General features: G+C 45.9%; 1 protein-coding gene across 4 annotated transcripts in view; it reads left to right on the top strand.

Annotated features, from left to right (window-relative positions):
• LOC124025296 (E3 ubiquitin-protein ligase RNF123) overlaps positions 1-21,448 on the top strand; it is a 236,401-nt gene that overhangs the window by 23,551 nt on the left and 191,402 nt on the right. For all 4 annotated transcript variants that reach the window (XM_046338860.1, XM_046338863.1, XM_046338861.1 and 1 more), the window contains exons 17-23: positions 38-99; positions 397-468; positions 587-707; positions 6,224-6,325; positions 18,373-18,473; positions 19,507-19,699; positions 20,008-20,153. In XM_046338860.1, the coding sequence (XP_046194816.1) occupies positions 38-99; positions 397-468; positions 587-707; positions 6,224-6,325; positions 18,373-18,473; positions 19,507-19,699; positions 20,008-20,153 (797 nt within the window). The remainder of the gene's footprint in view (positions 1-37; positions 100-396; positions 469-586; positions 708-6,223; positions 6,326-18,372; positions 18,474-19,506; positions 19,700-20,007; positions 20,154-21,448) is intronic.

Raw genomic sequence — 21,448 nt, forward strand, 5'->3', positions numbered from 1 at the left:
CTCTGGCTCAGCTGTGCGGTCTCTTCTGTCCTGTCAGTGGTGGAGGAGTTGCAGGTTCAGATCCTGAAGTTGATGCTTAACAACAAGGACAAAGGAACGGTACGTCCCTTTTTGCTTTCCACGTTCATTTTTGGCCTTTTATTTTTTAACCAAATGGTTTTTAAACCCCTGAAATGTACATACAGAAAATGTCAACGTTGACACACTTATTCGTTGGAGGCCGTTTGCTTCACGAGGAAAAGAACACATGTTAGCTCATGTTCAGGATATCTGGGGGAATCCAAACTCAACGTGACTGCTGTTGTTTTCTGGTGTCCTCCGATTTTTATAATGCAGTTCTTCTGTTATAAAACGTCTCCAACTCTCACTGACCATCGCTGCTTCTGTCTCTCACAGGGTGAAGCATCGCGGTACATATTCCTGAATAAGTTCAGGAAGTTTCTACAGGAGAACGCCAGCAACAGAGGGGTAAGAGATGTGTTTCCTGTGTGTGTGTGTGTGTTACACGGATGGTGTGTGTGTGTTTCAGCACCCCACAGTGCTGTGTCCTCCAGAATACATGGTGTTTCCTGTGTGTGTGTTTCAGCACCCCACAGCTCTGTGTCCTCCAGAATACATGGTGTGTTTCCTGCATCGGCTCATCACGGCCGTAAGGAGCTACTGGGACGAAGGGAAGATGAGGAACCCTGGCTGCGTCAGCAGCGACGGTGAGGGAGAGAGGCAGGCGGGCGGAGGCAGGCGGGCGGAGGCAGGCGGGCGGGAGGCGGGCGGAGGCAGGCGGGCGCAGGCAGGCGGGCGGAGGGTTGAGGAGAGGGAGAGACACAGAGAGAGACCAGGATTTTCGTTAGGAAAATGTGGCGCCAGCCTTTTCACCAGCAGCATTTAAATTTACCAGACCCAAATGCATTGGGTGCGTAACCTGATTAGGGTGTCCACGCACAGTGCTCAGAATGACAGAAATCTCATTGACATTTTGGTAATTCATATGAACCCAACATGAAACAGCGTGCGTCTTCTTCTCAAATTCAGATGTGCATTTGAAGATGTTACAGTACTTGTCCACATTTTACTTTTGCCAACAAGACGAGTAACGAACAGCAAAGTCACTAGCTTATGTCTATCTACTAACCCCCCCCATAGTAGAAACGTTTACCTATACTACTGGTCAGCTTGCTGTTCTCTGGGAGAAAGAATACTCATCTCATATGTATATACTGTACTCGATACCATCTACTGTATGCTGCCCTGTACCATCACTCATTCATATATCCTTATGTACATATTCTTTATCCCCTTACACTGTGTATAAGACAGTAGTTTTGGAATTGTTAGTTAGATTACTTGTTGGTTATCACCTCATTGTCGGAACTAGAAGCACAAGCATTTCGCTACACTCTCATTAACATCTGCTAACCATGTGTATGTGACAAATAAAATTTGATTTGATTTGAAGAAATGACCTATTCCAAACTAAATCTGCTACAGTTGTGGGATGATATATTCCAAATTCATACAATCCGTTAGCCGTTAGGCTACATCAACAAATAATACAATTAGTCTGATGCAACAGATCAGAACGTTTGGTTTACACTGTTGATCAACTCTTATTTCATCACCTCATAAGTGCAGCAATACGCACAAGGATTTTTTTTTCTTTTTTTTCCCCCCTGTAATGCATCTTGCGAGAAAACACTGTCAAAAGCGCACCGCACATGAGAGCTGTTTCATGAGACGGAGATGAAAATATCCGTTCGAATTTTCGAAAGAGGGAAGATTTAAAGATGCAACAACTAGCACGGGATGCTAATATGACTAGGATTATTATCAGCTAGCACAGTTTACTAATATGACTAGGATTATCATCTACTAGCACGGGTTGCTAATATGACTAGGATTATCATCTAGCACGGGTTGCTAATATGACTAGGATTATTATCTACTAGCACGGGTTGCTAATATGACTAGGATTATCATCTACTAGCACGGGTTGCTAATATGACTAGGATTATTATCTACTAGCACGGGTTACTAATATGACTAGGATTATCATCAACTAGCACGGGTTGCTAATATGACTAGGATTATCATCAACTAGCACGGGTTGCTAATATGACTAGGATTATCATCAACTAGCACGGGTTGCTAATATGACTAGGATTATCATCAACTAGCACGGGTTGCTAATATGACTAGGATTATCATCAACTAGCACGGGTTACTAATATGACTAGGATTATCATCTACTAGCACGGGTTGCTAATATGACTAGGATTATCATCTACTAGCACGGGTTACTAATATGACTAGGATTATCATCTACTAGCACGGGTTACTAATATGACTAGGATTATCATCTACTAGCACGGGTTGCTAATATGACTAGGATTATTATCTACTAGCACGGGATGCTAATATGACTAGGATTATTATCTACTAGCACGGGTTACTAATATGACTAGGATTATCATCAACTAGCACAGGTTGCTAATATGACTAGGATTATCATCTAGCACGGGTTGCTAATATGACTAGGATTATTATCTACTAGCACGGGTTACTAATATGACTAGGATTATCATCTACTAGCACGGGTTGCTAATATGACTAGGATTATCATCAACTAGCACGGGTTACTAATATGACTAAGATTATCATCAACTAGCACGGGTTGCTAATATGACTAGGATTATTATCAGCTAGCACGGGTTGCTAATATGACTAGGATTATCATCTACTAGCTTGGGTTACTAATGACTAGTATTATCATCTACTAGCATGGGTTACTAATGACTAGTATTATCATCTAGCACAGGTTGCTAATATGACTAGGATTATTATCTACTAGCACGGGTTACTAATGACTAGGATTATCATCAACTAGCACGGGTTACTAATGACTAGGATTATCATCAACTAGCACGGGTTACTAATGACTAGGATTATCATCAACTAGCACGGGATGCTAATATGACTAGGATTATCATCTAGCACAGGTTGCTAATATGACTAGGATTATTATCAACTAGCACGGGATGCTAATATGACTAGGATTATTATCAACTAGCACGGGTTGCTAATATGACTAGGATTATCATCTACTAGCACGGGTTGCTAATATGACTAGGATTATCATCTACTAGCACGGGTTGCTAATATGACTAGGATTATCATCAACTAGCACGGGATGCTAATATGACTAGGATTATCATCAACTAGCACGGGTTACTAATATGACTAGGATTATTATCTACTAGCACGGGTTGACTAGGATTATTATCAACTAGTACGGGTTGCTAATATGACTAGGATTATCAACTAGCACGGGTTGCTAATATGACTAGGATTATCATCAACTAGCATGTGTTACTAATATGACTAGGATAATCATCAACTAGCATGGGATGCTAATATGACTAGGATAATCATCAACTAGCATGGGATGCTAATATGACTAGGATAATCATCAACTAGCATGGGATGCTAATATGACTAGGATAATCATCAACTAGCATGGGATTCTAATATGACTAGGATAATCATCAACTAGCATGGGATTCTAATATGACTAGGATAATCATCAACTAGCATGGGATGCTAATATGACTAGGATAATCATCAACTAGCATGGGATGCTAATATGACTAGGATAATCATCAACTAGCATGGGATGCTAATATGACTAGGATAATCATCAACTAGCATGGGATGCTAATATGACTAGGATTATCATCAACTAGCATGGGATGCTAATATGACTAGGATAATCATCAACTAGCATGGGATGCTAATATGACTAGGATAATGCCTTTGCCTTCAAGACAATAAAGGAAACCATATAACGTGTGAGAAATGGGCTACTGGTTTCAATGGCATATGGAAGTCTTTAAAAGAATTGGCCTATATTTTGGCTACTTTGAAACAAGGTAAACTTGCCCCCATAATATGTAATAAAGCGTTCCGGATTGAAGTACATGTTTTCACAATGTCTACTGCCTCCAGCTCATTGAGAAGTGGTGTGCGACGCGCTGAAGCCTGCCTACCGTTATGTGGAATGGGAAGTGTGCTCCAAATTGTATCTCTTTTTAATCTTGGCTATTTAAACTGTTTTTGAAAGGCGATAATATGGTGAGCAAAATGATTAATCATACCACTTTAGTAAATCATTTTTAAGGGACCATTTTAGATTTGAAGATTTGTTGCCTACATGTCAGAATTTTTTTCTAAAATATGACATTGGCGTTACCATCGTTGGCGTTACCATCGTTGGCGTTACCATCGTTGGCGTTACCATCGTTGGCGTTACCATCGTTGGCGTTACCATCGTTGGCGTTACCATCGTTGGCGTTACCATCGTTGGCGTTACCATCGTTGGCGTTACCATCGTTGGCGTTACCATCGTTGGCGTTACCATCGTTGGCGTTACCATCGTTGGCGTTACCATCGTTGGCGTTACACAATGTTATCATAATGGTAGAAATGATTTAAAGTCATTAAGCTACCATATTAGTTGATTTAGAATGGGGAAAATGTACCCACAGTTATTTTTTATTTTTATAAAAAATGTAAACGCCATGCCCAAATGCCACTGTAATTCAACAACGACCCAACTTCAAACTTCGAGTGGGGGAATTCAACAGCCCAATGTCAAGTTACTTCTATTATACCAACAGTGGGATAATACACGATTTGGAGGAGCCCTCAAAGCTGATCTTGGACCAGTGTGTCTAGGGGAAACCCTTACGGCTGAGCTAGAATACAATGTCAATTTACTTCTATTAAAGGGATACTTCAGGCTTTTTTTGCAAATCAAATTGTATTTGTCACAGACACATGGTTAGCAGATGTTAATGCGAGTGTAGCGAAATGCTTGTGCTTCTTGTTCCCGACAATGCAGTAATAACCAACGTGTAATCTAACTAACAATTTCACAACAACTACCTTATAGACACACAAGTGTAAAGGGATGAAGAACATGTACATAAAAAGATATAGGAATGAGTGATGGTACAGAACGGCATAGGCAAGATGCAGTAGATGGTATAGAGTACAGTATATACATATGAGATGAGTAATGTAGGGTATGTAAACAAGATGCAGTAGATGGTATAGAGTACAGTATATACATATGAGATGAGTAATGTAGGGTATGTAAACAAGATGCAGTAGATGGTATAGAGTACAGTATATACATATGAGATGAGTAATGTAGGGTATGTAAACAAGATGCAGTAGATGGTATAGAGTACAGTATATACATATGAGATGAGTAATGTAGGGTATGTAAACAAGATGCAGTAGATGGTATAGAGTACAGTATATACATATGAGATGAGTAATGTAGGGTATGTAAACAAGATGCAGTAGATGGTATAGAGTACAGTATATACATATGAGATGAGTAATGTAGGGTATGTAAACAAGATGCAGTAGATGGTATAGAGTACAGTATATACATATGAGATGAGTAATGTAGGGTATGTAAACAAGATGCAGTAGATGGTATAGAGTACAGTATATACATATGAGATGAGTAATGTAGGGTATGTAAACAAGATGCAGTAGATGGTATAGAGTACAGTATATACATATGAGATGAGTAATGTAGGGTATGTAAACATTATATTAAGTGGCATTGTTTAAAGTGACTAGTGATACATTTATTACATCAATTTTCCCATTATTAAAGTGGCTGGAGTTGAGTCAGTATGTTGGCAACAGCCACTCAATGTTAGTGGTGGCTGTTTAACAATTGAAACCCTTCATGAGACTGGGGAAGTTTGAAGGAAGTTGTTAACTAGTGTTAGCATGCTAGCTGTTACCATATACTTCTAATCATTGCCCTAACGCTAGTTAGCTTTGTCTTGAATTTGACTTGAATCCTTGAATTTGACTTGCCACTGTCTGTACGAACCCTGTCCTGTACTAAATGCTCTGCTCACTTTTCCCCTGTACCCATTATACTCTTAGCCAACTACATGAAGGGCATCTCGTCCCCTGGTATTAATAGGACATGGGAGATATTTCACAGAAAAGCTTTTCCTTAGCCATGTGTCCTTTATAACCCCCCCCCCCCTCATCCTATTGCTCAGGGGACTGAGTTTATGATTATCTTAATTACTTTATGGGTAATTACTCACAATAGCCCTGTCTTCATCTACCATCTCAATGGTAATGCTAATTATTTTCTCCTTCTCTCCACTCTTCCCCTCCTCTCCCTCTACAGAGGCCTATGTTCCGCCTCAGCTCTTCTACAATGGGAAGGTGGACTACTTTGACCTGCAGCGACTTGGAGGCCTTCTCTCTCATCTGAAGAAAACCCTCAAAGGTTTGAAACAACAGTCTTCTACCTTTCTTTTGATGCAGAGAAATACGTCCAAAAGAATGCTATTGACTGACAAGAGTTTTAAAGCTAGAATTCTGAAAAAGTTTTAAAGCTAGAATTCTGAAAAGAGTTTTAAAGCTAGAATTCTGAAAAGAGTTTTATAGCTAGAATTCTGAAAATAGTTTTATAGCTAGAATTCTGAAAAGAGTTTTATAGCTAGAATTCTGAAAAGAGTTTTAAAGCTAGAATTCTGAAAAGAGTTTTAAAGCTAGCGTGCTGAAAATAATGTGGTTTTGATATGGATGTACTTGGTTTGATAAGGAAATGTGTTAATAAGTTCACCCACTTTCAGGAATTATATCAGCTCAAGACAAGTTCTCAAATCCCTCTTGACACCGCGTTGTACAGAAATGGCTTTGAGAATAGAGGCAAGTCTGAAATGTTCCCGATTCCCTATGAAATGAACTTGTTTTGGCCCAAGCCACACACAGTAGTTTCTCTCCCTATCCCAGTCAGCTTTCCCCACTTGCTTCAAGATGTCCACCATTCTTCCTGTATCCCAGAAAGCGAAGGTAACTGAACTAAATGACTATCGCCCGGTAGCACTCACTTCTGTCATCCTGAAGTGCTTTGCAGGCTAGTTAAGGATCACCTCCCGCATCTTACCCGACACCCTGGACACACTACAATTTGCATACCGCCCCAACAGATCCACAGATGACTCCATTGCGCCTTGCAGGAGGAATGCTGTTCATTGACTCCAGCTCAGCCTTCAACACCTGAATCCCTACCTGTGATACTGCACTGTTCGCAACCGCAGGGCTCTCTAGAGGTGCGGTCAGCCCAACGTATCACCCGGGGGCACACTGCCTGTCCTCCAGGACATCTACACCACCCGGTGTCTTTATGTCCAAGAAGATGATCAAGGACCTCCACCACCCGAGTCATAGCCTGATCACAGAGATGGTACTGGTGCATCAAGCGTCCAGACCCGTCAGTCTGTTATGTAGTGACCATTAGCCGGCCTCTGCCCAGTGCCCTGCCCTGAACCTTAGTCACTGTTACTAGCCAGCTCAGCTAACACCCGGTACTCTACCCTGCACCTAAGAGACTACTGTCCTATGTACGCAGTCACCATTAGCCAGCCGGCCTCCGCCCAGTGCCCTGCCCTGAACCTTAGTCACTGTTACTAGCCAGCTCAGCTAACACCCGGTACTCTACCCTGCACCTAAGAGACTACTGTCCTATGTACATAGTCATTGAACACTGGTCACTGTAATAATGTTTACATACTGTTTTACCTAACTTATGTGTGTTTGTATACTGTATTCTTGTCAAGGCTCATCCTAGATAACGACAACTACTACTGTACACACCTTTTCTATTCATGTACTGTTTAGGGTTGAATAGTGGGAACCGGGTTACTGAGATTTTAAAGCCCAAACCCTTTTCCTGGGTATAAATAATTGCGAGAAACCGATTTTTTTTATTTATTTAAATTAATTAATTTAAATGAACAGCATGACGTGACAGGAACTGTTAAGTAATATGCAATGACTAAATCGGACTTCTCTACTGGCTACGGCGTTCTGTCTGCTATTTGCACGATCAATCGTCAACGCTCAGGTTGGGGACATTGAGTGCATTTCACAATGCATGTATCATCTCATCATGGTAATTGTTTTTCTCTTGTGACAGAGAGGCCTACATTTGCTGCAGCATAGCCTATGCTATCACTCTCGATCGCATGTTCTCTCTTCTCTTCCTCGCTGTGTCTGCCCCCCCCCCCCACCAGATATCTCTATATAATGATGAGATGCTCATGTCTCCGCCCTAAAAATGGGAGGAGTTGTCCCGAAGGAAGACAGGCGGCAAGTTAAGGTCCAAAATAAACCCATAGAAACGCATTGGGCTTGTTTTGTATAGATTTTTGGCGAGATTGAAATCTCTCACTACTTGTATTTATTATGGATCCCAATTAGTTCCTGCCAAGGCAGCAGCTACTCTTCCTGGGGTTTATTATGGATCCCCATTAGTTCCTGCCGAGGCAGCAGCTACTCTTCATGGGGTTTATTATGGATCCCCATTAGTTCCTGCCGAGGCAGCAGCTACTCTTCATGGGGTTTATTATGGATCCCCATTAGTTCCTGCCGAGGCAGCAGCTACTCTTCCTGGGGTTTATTATGGATCCCCATTAGTTCCTGCCGAGGCAGCATCTACTCTTCCTGGGGTTTATTATGGATCCCCATTAGTTCCTGCCGAGGCAGCAGCTACTCTTCCTGGGGTTTATTATGGATCCCCATTAGTTCCTGTCAAGGCAGCAGCTACTCTTCCTGGGGTCTATTATGGATCCCCATTAGTATCTGCCAACGCAGCAGCTACTCTTCCAGGGGTTTATTATGGATCCCCATTAGTTCCTGCCAACGCAGCAGCTACTCTTCCTGGGGTTTATTATGGATCTCCATTAGTTCCTGTCAAGGCAGCAGCTACTCTTCCTGGGGTCTATTATGGATCCCCATTAGTATCTGCCAACGCAGCAGCTACTCTTCCAGGGGTTTATTATGGATCCCCATTAGTTCCTGCCAACGCAGCAGCTACTCTTCATGGGGTTTATTATGGATCCCCATTAGTTCCTGCCGAGGCAGCAGCTACTCTTCCTGGGGTCTATTATGGATCCCCATTAGTATCTGCCAACGCAGCAGCTACTCTTCCTGGGGTTTATTATGGATCTCCATTAGTTCCTGCCGAGGCAGCAGCTACTCTTCCTGGGGTTTATTATGGATCCCCATTAGTTCCTGCCGAGGCAGCAGCTACTCTTCCTGGGGTTTATTATGGATCCCCATTAGTTCCTGCCGAGGCAGCAGCTACTCTTCCTGGGGTTTATTATGGATCCCCATTAGTTCCTGCCGAGGCAGCAGCTACTCTTCCTGGGGTTTATTATGGATCCCCATTAGTTCCTGTCAAGGCAGCAGCTACTCTTCCTGGGGTCTATTATGGATCCCCATTAGTATCTGCCAACGCAGCAGCTACTCTTCCAGGGGTTTATTATGGATCCCCATTAGTTCCTGCCAACGCAGCAGCTACTCTTCCTGGGGTTTATTATGGATCCCCATTAGTTCCTGTCAAGGCAGCAGCTACTCTTCCTGGGGTCTATTATGGATCCCCATTAGTATCTGCCAACGCAGCAGCTACTCTTCCAGGGGTTTATTATGGATCCCCATTAGTTCCTGCCAACGCAGCAGCTACTCTTCCTGGGGTTTATTATGGATCCCCATTAGTTCCTGCCAACGCAGCAGCTACTCTTCATGGGGTTTATTATGGATCCCCATTAGTTCCTGCCGAGGCAGCAGCTACTCTTCCTGGGGTCTATTATGGATCCCCATTAGTATCTGCCAACGCAGCAGCTACTCTTCCTGGGGTTTATTATGGATCTCCATTAGTTCCTGCCGAGGCAGCAGCTACTCTTCCTGGGGTTTATTATGGATCCCCATTAGTTCCTGTCAAGGCAGCAGCTACTCTTCCTGGGGTTTATTATGGATCCCCATTAGTATCTGCCAACGCAGCAGCTACTCTTCCTGGGGTTTATTATGGATCCCCATTAGTATCTGCCAACGCAGCAGCTACTCTTCCAGGGGTTTATTATGGATCCCCATTAGTTCCTGTCAAGGCAGCAGCTACTCTTCCTGGGGTTTATTATGGATCCCCATTAGTATCTGCCAACGCAGCAGCTACTCTTCCAGGGGTTTATTATGGATCCCCATTAGTTCCTGCCGTTTGAAACGCTATTAGCACGCGCTAACTAGCTAGCCATTTCACTTTGGTTACACCAGCCTCATCTCAGGAGTTGATAGGCTTGAAGTCATAAACAGCGCAATGTTTGACGCACAACGAAGAGCTGCTGGCAAAACGCAAGAAAGTGCTGTTTGAATGAATGTTTACGCGCCTGCTTCTGCCTACCACCGCTCCGTCAGATACTTAGATACTTGTATGCTTGTATGCTCAGTCAGATTATATGCAACGCAGGACACACTAGATAAAATCTAGTAATTAGAATCAACCATGTGTAGTTAACTAGTGATTATGATTGATTGTTTTTTATAAGAAGTTTAATGCTAGCGAGCAACTTACCTTGGCTTACTGCATCCGCGTAACAGCAGTCTCCTTGTGGAGTGCAACGAGAGAGAGGCAGGTCGTTATTGCATTGGACTAGTGAACTGTAAGGCTGCAAGATTGGATCCCCCATGCTGACAACGTGAAAATCTATCATTCTGCCCCTGAAATAGGCAGTTAACCCACCGTTCGTTCCTAGACCGTCATTGAAACTAAGAATGTGTTTTTAACTGACTTGCCTAGTTAAATAAAGATTAAATAAAGGTGTAAAAAAATAATAATAATAATAATTGGTAAAATCTGTGTCCAAAAATACAGATTTCCGATTATGAAAACTTGAAATTGGCCCTAATTAATCAGCCATTCCGATTAATCGGTCGACCTCTAGTTCAGAGTAGTGATGCTAGTCGGGCCAGTGCGGGCAGCAATCGGTTGAAGAGCATGCATTTAGTGTTACTTGCATTTAAAAGCAGTTGGAGGCCACGGAAGGAGTGTTTGGCATTGAAGCCCATTTGTAGGTTTATTATCAGTGTCCAAAGAAGGGCCAGAGGAAAACAGAATGGTGTTGTCTGCATGGAGGTGGATCAGAGAATCACCAGCAGCAAGAGCGACATCATTCATGTATACAGAGAAAAGAGTTGGCCCGAGAATTGAACCCTGTGGCACCCCCATAGAGACTGCCAAAGGTCCGGACAACAGGCCCTCCGATTTGACACAATGAACTCTGTCTGAGAAGTAGTTGGTGAACCACACAGACCGGACAAGTAGGCGCGCAATGTATTATGGTCATTGTAGTTAGTTTAGCGCAGAAAACGTGCTAATTTTGTCAAATATTGGCCTGTTGGAAACTATAACGCCCTACTACATCGGCACAGTTGATTTGACTTATCTCAAGAGACACTTCGCATTGCGCTTACAGAACATTGGTCAATTAGTAAAAAAATTCTATACAAAAATAAAATTTGGGTTAATTACTTAGCACTATATAGTGCCCTACAGTGGACACGTCGTAATACTCATAAAACCTAGCAATCACAGAACTGGTTCCAATAATTTTTTCCCCACCATTTTTTAAATGTAACCTTTTCAAACCGAATCTGTGTTAAATGGAGGCTTTCCCTGGCGTGGCGTTTTGATAGATTTAAAAAGCTATTTCAGACTAGGTGACTTATCAAAACAGTGGGTCCTTCTTTTAATAGTTATGTCATACTGCATCACACCTTGCGGGCTGCTGCAGCATTCTGTGGCATGTTATTTAATTGTCAGCCATTTTTTTTCTGTTAGTGCTAGTTTGACCACCAGAGGGCATCTTTGAGAAGCATTTGACCGTCTTCCATATTGGCATAACCAGAGAATTTAAAACCTTTTCTGTAATAACATTGTATTTGGGATTGATTTGAAGAAATTTCCCTAAATTAATTTGATTAATATTATGGTGTTTCTATACGGAGAAAAACGAAACCCTCAGAGTTTCCATTAGGATGGAATGGAATATATGGCGCTGTACAACGTGACGGTCGGGAGTAGACTACAGGATTGGAGGATTCTAAATTGTTTGCCTTCATTAGACAAATTTGTTCCAATATTTCTGTAAATCAGTGATATTTATTCCCATAGTAATTTGTTATGGATCCGTAACTAAATCAACATCTGCATTTGAAAGAGTATTTTTATCATCATTTTATTAACGAAAGCATAAAGATGATGATGGACTGTACAATATGCTTTTACATTTTGGATTTGAAAGCATTTTGAAGTTATAAGCCACCTTAATTTGTTAATTAGGTTACTGTGCAGTGTGACAAATAAACATCGCCTACAGTACATACTGTAGTAAACATGAGAAAGTGCCTAATTCCTTACAAAAGGGAGATCAGGCCATGTCCAGACTTTCTCCGTGACCTCAAGTACTCATTAACTCGGTCTTTAATGCTTTTTTCGTGTTGCATCAGTCATGGACAGAAACAACTGAGAAATAGGCTCCAATTAAGCCCTCTTGTTGTTTTGTAAAGTCACATTAAAATTAAGATTGCATTGCTGCACTGGTGTAGGTTTTCTCCATCTGTTGGTGTGCAAAACTTGCATAACAAGTTAACTATATTTTCAGCACCAGGCACTGTTCACCTCCTATTGATTGTGCTGCAGTTGCTGCAAGTTTTTTAAATTATTTTTATTTAAATGTAGCCTTTATTTCACTAGGCAAGTCAGGGAAGAACAAATTGTTATTTGCAATGATGGCCTATATCAGCCAAACCCGGATGTCACTGGGCCATTTGTGCGCCACCCTATGGCAGTCCACATCACGGTCGGATGTGATACAGCCTGTATTCGAACCGGGGACTGTAGTAATGCCTCTTGCACTGAGATGCAGGGCCTTAGACCGCTACGCCACTCGGGAGCCATGAACTATAGATCTATGTCCCAGGTTAGTAATCATAGTTACTATGGTGATCTATGTCCCAGGTTAGTAATCATAGTTACTATGGTGATCTATGTCCCAGGTTAGTAATCATAGTTACTATGGTGATTTGTGTCCCAGGTTAGTAATCATAGTTCCTCTGGTGATCTGTGTCCCAGGTTAGTAATCATAGTTACTATGGTGATCTGTGTGTGAACGATGGAAGTGTATGTGTGGTCACTTAGGTCTGTACATCAACCATTATTGGGACCATTTCGGACTGTGTGGTCACTTAGGTCTGTACATCAACCAGTTGGAACCATTTTAGACTGTGTGGTCACTTAGGTCTGTACATCAACCAGTATTGGGACCATTTTAGACTGTGTGGTCACTTAGGTCTGTACATCAACCAGTTGGGACCATTTTAGACTGTGTGGTCACTTAGGTCTGTACATCAAGTACTGGGACCATTTTAGACTGTGTCGTCACTTAGGTCTGTACATCAACCAGTATTGGGACCATTGGAGACTTGGGATGCATGTTCCCCAAGTTCCTGGGGGGGGGGTGTATTTGAGATACTTTCTGAAAACACACTCCTGCTTTTCAGGAAGTCTGGTATCTGCTAACATGCCAGCAGACCAAATAAGGAGAATAGTGTTCCAGGTTGAAACGGCTGATCTAGTTGAGAGGTGATGAGACTCAGGCACACCCATTGGTTCTGGAATAATGAAGGTGCAAATAAGGTTTACAATTTGGCATCAATAACATGACAGTAATTCTACCTAAAAAATAAACATCAATAACATGACAGTAATTCTACCTAAAAAATAAACATCAATAACATGACAGTAATTCTACCTAAAAAATAAATGTTTGAATACCCAATACATTTTAAAACCTCCATAGCAGATAGGACTAAATAAGACGACATAACCTTGTCTACTAGCTATACTAATGATCTGCTGTCCAGAGGGTACCAGCTAACAGATCAATGTCTTCCCGCAGTAAAGTAAACCTCTCAAAACGCCAGACCAAAATAATAACAAAAGTCACCTTGTCAGAGTGCGATTTACACTGTTATCAAAGCGTCAGGCCAGGGTACACAAAACACAGCCCTTATTGAAGTGTTTCTAAAATCCACACGAATGGTGGAAAAACGAACCTTTTCCTTGTGTGACTGCCAGGTTTTATGGGTATTATGACTCATGCTGTTGTACTCTATAGGGAATAGTGTGCTGCCTATGAGAACCACTAGAGGGAGGTGTACTCTTTGTCCTTCCCTACCACAAACTGCCTGTTTCCAGCTCTATGGAGTAGTCGGACAGTGCCTTTTACTGCTTCAATCTGAGGCCTTGTGGAAAGCTTGATTAAAAAAAAAAAAACATATTTCTGTGAACTGTAAGTACAATGGACAATAAAGTGCTCTTATTTTAGTGCTTGTGGATACACAGGAAGTGGTTGTTGTGATCATCTCGGACAAGTTTATACGAGGATAAAGATTTGTTTAAATTATTATTTAGGCTGTGTGGTGAAACGCAGTGCCTTGATAGCCTTGGAGAAGAGTAGAGTGGAACATCTTGTACTCCCCTTTAATGAAATAAGCTGAGCTTTAAATCGTGCCTGTTTTCATTTACAATGTATCCAATGTATCCAATGTGTTTGTTTTTCCACTGAGAAGACTGCCCGGCTGCGTTGATTTTGTGTAGTGAGGAAACGAGTTGGGTTTCCAGGGTTCCATGGCCGTTGATTTAGAGGGAACGCGTGGCGGGGTCTGTGTGTGTGTATATGGTGGGGGTCTGTGGGGGGGGGGGGGTGTGTGTATGGCGGGTGTCTGTAGGGGGAGGGGGTGTGTGTGTGTGTATGGCGGGGGTCTGTAGGGGGGAGGGGGGTGTGTGTGTGTGTGTATGGCGGGGGTCTGTAGGGGGAGGGGGGTGTGTATGGCGGGGGTCTGTAGGGGGGGGCAGCTCAACCACTTTAGTGGAGGAGGAGGAGCAGCAGCTCAACCACTTTAGTGGAGGAGGAGGAGCAGCAGCTCAACCACTTTAGTGGAGGAGGAGGAGCAGCAGCTCAACCACTTTAGTGGAGGAGGAGGAGCAGCAGCTCAACCACTTTAGTGGAGGAGGAGGAGCAGCAGCTCAACCACTTTAGTGGAGGAGGAGGAGCAGCAGCTCAACCACTTTAGTGGAGGAGGAGGAGCAGCAGCTCAACCACTTTAGTGGAGGAGGAGGAGCAGCAGCTCAACCACTTTAGTGGAGGAGGAGGAGCAGCAGCTCAACCACTTTAGTGGAGGAGGAGGAGCAGCAGCTCAACCACTTTAGTGGAGGAGGAGGAGCAGCAGCTCAACCACTTTAGTGGAGGAGGAGGAGCAGCAGCTCAACCACTTTAGTGGAGGAGGAGGAGCAGCAGCTCAACCACTTTAGTGGAGGAGGAGGAGGAGGAGCAGCAGCTCAACCGCTTCAGTGGAGGAGCAGCAGCTCAACCGCCTCAGTGGAGGAGCAGCAGCTCAACCGCCTCAGTGGAGGAGCAGCAGCTCAACCGCCTCAGTGGAGGAGCAGCAGCTCAACCGCCTCAGTGGAGGAGCAGCAGCTCAACCGCCTCAGTGGAGGAGCAGCAGCTCAACCGCCTCAGTGGAGGAGCAGCAGCTCAACCGCCTCAGTGGAGGAGCAGCAGCTCAACCGCCTCAGTGGAGGAGCAGCAGCTCAACCGCCTCAGTGGAGGAGCAGCAGCTCAACCGCCTCAGTGGAGGAGCAGCAGCTCAACCGCCTCAGTGGAGGAGCAGCAGCTCAACCGCCTCAGTGGAGGAGCAGCAGCTCAACCGCCTCAGTGGAGGAGCAGCAGCTCAACCGCCTCAGTGGAGGAGCAGCAGCTCAGTGGAGGACCGCCTCAGTGGAGGAGCAGCAGCTCAACCGCCTCAGTGGAGGAGCAGCAGCTCAACCGCCTCAGTGGAGGAGCAGCAGCTCAACCGCCTCAGTGGAGGAGCAGCAGCTCAACCGCTTCAGTGGAGGAGCAGCAGCTCAACCGCTTCAGTGGAGGAGCAGCAGCTCAACCGCTTCAGTGGAGGAGCAGCAGCAGCTCAACCGCTTTAGTGGAGGAGCAGCAGCAGCTCAACCGCTTCAGTGGAGGAGCAGCAGCAGCTCAACCGCTTCAGTGGAGGAGCAGCAGCTCAACCGCTTCAGTGGAGGAGCAGCAGCTCAACCGCTTCAGTGGAGGAGCAGCAGCTCAACCGCTTCAGTGGAGGAGCAGCAGCTCAACCGCTTCAGTGGAGGAGCAGCAGCTCAACCGCTTCAGTGGAGGAGCAGCAGCTCAACCGCTTCAGTGGAGGAGCAGCAGCTCAACCGCTTCAGTGGAGGAGCAGCAGCTCAACCGCTTCAGTGGAGGAGCAGCAGCTCAACCGCTTCAGTGGAGGAGCAGCAGCTCAACCGCTTCAGTGGAGGAGCAGCAGCTCAACCGCTTCAGTGGAGGAGCAGCAGCTCAACCGCTTCAGTGGAGGAGCAGCAGCTCAACCGCTTCCGTGGAGGAGCAGCAGCTCAATCGCTTCCGTGGAGGAGCAGCAGCTCAATCGCTTCCGTGGAGGAGCAGCAGCTCAATCGCTTCCGTGGAGGAGCAGCAGCTCAACCGCTTCCGTGGAGGAGCAGCAGCTCAACCGCTTCCGTGGAGGAGGAGGAGAAGCTGGCTGGTGATGGATTGTTTTGGACGTGGCCTGAGTACCATATGGCACCATATTCCCTTCATAGTGCACTACTTTTGACCTATGGTTATAGAGCTCTGGTCAAAAGTAGTGCACAGTGTAGGGAAATTGGATGTGTTTTGGGACTTAGCCCACTAATGTGATGGATTTGAAGTTAGAGTAGTTTAGGACCTGGATTTGTCGACGGCAGCAGCAGTGGCCTCCCCACCTGACCATGAACAACGTGTCCCCTCTGTTCCACAGTACTGGGAGGTGGAACCTGGCCCTGCAAATACATCTGACCCGTTCTAGATTTATGGATACGTCCTCTGATCTGATTTTAATAGACTTGTAGATTTACGATGCTTCTGGGTTGATCAGAAGTGTAAGCAACAATATCCAGACACTTTTAGAGGTCAGCACTGACGCTGTAATGAATTCTCTGTATCACCATAGCAATCAACCTATCAACATCACTAGACTGTCACAATAATGACTGTAATCAAATGTCTACCTGGACTATTTGCATTGTGTTGCACCCCCCCCCCAAACCCCTCTCTTACGCTGCTGCTACTCTCTGTTTATCATATATGCATAGTAGCCTCCCTACTGTATATAGCCTCTCTACTGTGTATAGCCTCTCTACTGTATGTAGCCTCTCAACTGTATATAGCCTCTCTACTGTGTATAGCCTCTCTACTGTATATAGCCTCTCTACTGTATATAGCCTCTCTACTGTGTGTAGCCTCTCTACTGTGTGTAGCCTCTCTACTGTGTGTAGCCTCTCTACTGTGTATAGCCTCTCTACTGTGTGTAGCCTCTCTACTGTATGTAGCCTCTCTACTGTATATAACCTCTCTACTGTATGTAGCCCCTCTACTGTATATAACCTCTCTACTGTATGTAGCCCCTCTACTGTATATAGCCTCTCTACTGTATATAGTCCCTCTACTGTATATAGCCTGGTTGTGTAGAACTGTTTGTGCTTGGCAGGAGAGGGTAGCTTCCTGGTTGTGCTTGGCAGGAGAGGGTAGTTTCCTGGTTGTGCTTGGCAGGAGAGGGTAGCTTCCTGGTTGTGCTTGGCAGGAGAGGGTAGCTTCCTGGTTGTGCTTGGCAGGAGAGGGTAGCTTCCTGGTTGTGCTTGGCAGGAGAGGGTAGCTTCCTGGTTGTGCTTGGCAGGAGAGGGTAGCTTCCTGGTTGTGCTTGGCAGGAGAGGGTAGCTTCCTGGTTGTGCTTGGCAGGAGAGGGTAGCTTCCTGGTTGTGCTTGGCAGGAGAGGGTAGCTTCCTGGTTGTGCTTGGCAGGAGAGGGTAGCTTCCTGGTTGTGCTTGGCAGGAGAGGGTAGCTTCCTGGTTGTGCTTGGCAGGAGAGGGTAGCTTCCTGGTTGTGCTTGGCAGGAGAGGGTAGCTTCCTGGTTGTGCTTGGCAGGAGAGGGTAGCTTCCTGGTTGTGCTTGGCAGGAGAGGGTAGCTTCCTGGTTGTGCTTGGCAGGAGAGGGTAGCTTCCTGGTTGTGCTTGGCAGGAGAGGGTAGCTTCCTGGTTGTGCTTGGCAGGAGAGGGTAGCTTCCTGGTTGTGCTTGGCAGGAGAGGGTAGCTTCCTGGTGGTTAGAACTCGTTTAAACATTCTAATGGTTTGAAACCAAAGATCATGGAGACGGGACACAGCCTGTCCCGAGACGGGACACAGCCTGTCCCGAGACGGGACACAGCCTGTCCCGAGACGGGACACAGCCTGTCCCGAGACGGGACACAGCCTGTCCCGAGACGGGACACAGCCTGTCCCGAGACGGGAACCAGCCTGTCCCGAGACGGGAACCAGCCTGTCCGTTGTATTATGATGTAATTGTTGTGCTGTGTTTGTCTGTTTCTGCTTCTAGATGACCTGGCCTCCAAAGCCAACATCCTCATGGACCCGGCTGAGATCCAGGCTACCTCTATGGATGATTTGGATGAGGAGGAGGAGAGTGGCTCAGCTCAGGTACAGACTAAGGTGTCATCCTCCACACTCCTGTTCATGAATATCCTCCACTTAGACTGAAAACATTTTGATTTGACTGGGGACTTGATTCCACCACTAAATTCTCCCTTTTTTTTGGGGGTACAGCATTTTCAATCACGTTTTATTTGTCATGCGCCGAATATAACAGGTGCAGACTTGACCGTGAAATGCTCATTTTACAAGCCCTTTCCCAATAATGCAGAGTTAAAAAGTTCTAAAAATTACCAAATAAGAGAAAATGGGAAATGGTAACACAATAAAATAACAATGAGGCGATGTACAAGGAGCAACGGTACCGAGTCTATGTGCGACGGTACCGAGTCTATGTGCGACGGTACCGAGTCTATGTGCGACGGTACCGAGTCTATGTGCGACGGTACCGAGTCTATGTGCGACGGTACCGAGTCTCTGTGCGACGGTACCGAGTCTCTGTGCGACGGTACCGAGTCTCTGTGCGACGGTACCGAGTCTCTGTGCGACGGTACCGAGTCTCTGTGCGACGGTACCGAGTCTCTGTGCGACGGTACCGAGTCTCTGTGCGACGGTACCGAGTCTCTGTGCGACGGTACCGAGTCTCTGTGCGACGGTACCAGGTAGTAATGGGGTAATGCACTACATTTTCAAAAGTATGTGGACACCCTTTCAAATGAGTGGATTCAGCTATTTCAGACACACTAGTTGCTGACAGGTCTATTTATTATTATTATTATAATAATTTTTAATCCATCCTTTATTTAACTAGGCAAGTCAGTTAAGTACAAATTCTTATTTACAATGACGGCCCACCGGGGAACAGTGGGTTAACTGCCTTGTTCAGGGTCAGAACGACAGATTTTTACCTTGTCAGCTCGGGGATTCAATCCAGCAACCTTTCGGTTACTGGCCCAACGCTCTAACCACGAGGCTTCCTGCCGCCCCCATATACAGTGATGGGTGACTTACTGTCATTCCACAGTGTTACCAACATGTCTCTATGTATTGGAGCGCTTCATGTTTATTTGTCCTGTAACAGAGGCCTTTTGGAGCGGTGGCTATGGGTGGTGCCCTGGCCAGACCCAGCTGGCTCAGTTCTCCCACTCTGGGCCGAGCCAATCGTTTCCTGAGTACTGCTGCCGTCAGCCTCATGACTCCCAGGCGACCCCTGGCACCCCCGGAGAAAGTTAAAGTTCGCACCCTGGCCGTGGAGCAGAGGACTGAGGAGGACAGTGAGTGGCTTTTTACCTTGAATATATATGGAGTTCGTATTGAGAACATTTATCTCTCTTTCTCAGTCTTTCACTCTCTCGCTTTCTGTCTTTCAACCACCACTGTAAATATAGAGTTTAGTTGACAGATGTCAAGGCTAAAGTACAGAAAATGTAGTGGGGTGCCAATTATCTGCGGATGAGTGTGAAAATCTATTCCTCACCTCTAGAAATGGTCTAGTACTTTTTGACCTATTATTACCTGGATGTCTAGTCGGAACACCAGGTTAGGAACATGATGTTTCCTTTCTTCCCTTCCTCTCCTCAAGTCGAGGGAAGCCATGGTAACGACGGCCTGTTGCTGGGGCGACCGTTGGAAGAGCCCGACCATCCAATCACAGAGAAGTCCCTGCTGGAGATTTTGGATGGGATTGTGATGATGTACAACCTGAGTGTTCATCAACAGCTGGGCAAGGTAAGAGGCTGAGGCGTCCGTCTGTTGGGCAAGGGAACCTGGTCTAAAGCAGTGCACCGTGGGGGTCTAAAGCAGTGCACCGTGGGGGGCTGGTCTATAGCAGTGCACCGTGGGGGTCTAAAGCAGTGCACCGTGGGGGTCTAAAGCAGTGCACCGTGGGGGTCTAAAGCAGTGCACCGTGGGGGTCTAAAGCAGTGCACCGTGGGGGTCTAAAGCAGTGCACCGTGGGGGTCTAAAGCAGTGCACCGTGGGGGTCTAAAGCAGTGCACCGTGGGGGGGGTCTAAAGCAGTGCACCGTGGGGGTCTAAAGCAGTGCACCGTGGGGTCTAAAGCAGTGCACCGTGGGGGTCTAAAGCAGTGCACCGTGGGGTCTAAAGCAGTGCACCGTGGGGTCTAAAGCAGTGCACCGTGGGGGTCTAAAGCAGTGCACCGTGGGGGTCTAAAGCAGTGCACCGTGGGGGTCTAAAGCTGGGGTGCTAAACCGTGCACCGGGGGTCTAAAGTAGTGCACCGTGGGGGTCCCCCTTCTGATGACCAGGTGGCGAATCGCATCTCTGCATGTCTGGCAGACATATCAGTGTGGATGACGGATCACCACCTCAAGCTGAACTTCGGCAAGACGGAGCTGCTCTTCCTCCCGGGGAAGGACTGCCCGTTCCATGATCTCGCCATCACGGTTGACAACTCCATTGTGTCCTCCTCCCAGAGCGCTAAGAACCTTGGCGTGATCCTGGACAACACCCTGTCGTTCTCAATTAACATCAAGGCGGTGGCCCGTTCCTGTAGGTTCATGCTCTACAACATTCGCAGAGTACGACCCTGTCTCACACAGGAAGCGGCGCAGGTCCTAATCCAGGCACTTGTCATCTCCCGTCTGGATTACTGCAACTCGCTGTTGGCTGGGCTCCCTGCCTGTGCCATTAAACCCCTACAACTCATCCAGAACGCCGCAGCCCGTCTGGTGTTCAACCTTCCCAAGTTCTCTCACGTCACCCCGCTCCTCCGCTCTCTCCACTGGCTTCCAGTTGAAGCTCGCATCCGCTACAAGACCATGGTGCTTGCCTACGGAGCTGTGAGGGGAACGGCACCTCAGTACCTCCAGGCTCTGATCAGGCCCTACACCCAAACAAGGGCACTGCGTTCATCCACCTCTGGCCTGCTCGCCTCCCTACCACTGAGGAAGTACAGTTCCCGCTCAGCCCAGTCAAAACTGTTCGCTGCTCTGGCCCCCCAATGGTGGAACAAACTCCCTCACGACGCCAGGACAGCGGAGTCAATCACCACCTTCCGGAGACA

This window comes from Oncorhynchus gorbuscha, linkage group LG03, assembly GCF_021184085.1.
Source record: "Oncorhynchus gorbuscha isolate QuinsamMale2020 ecotype Even-year linkage group LG03, OgorEven_v1.0, whole genome shotgun sequence".
NCBI lineage: Eukaryota > Metazoa > Chordata > Actinopteri > Salmoniformes > Salmonidae > Oncorhynchus > Oncorhynchus gorbuscha.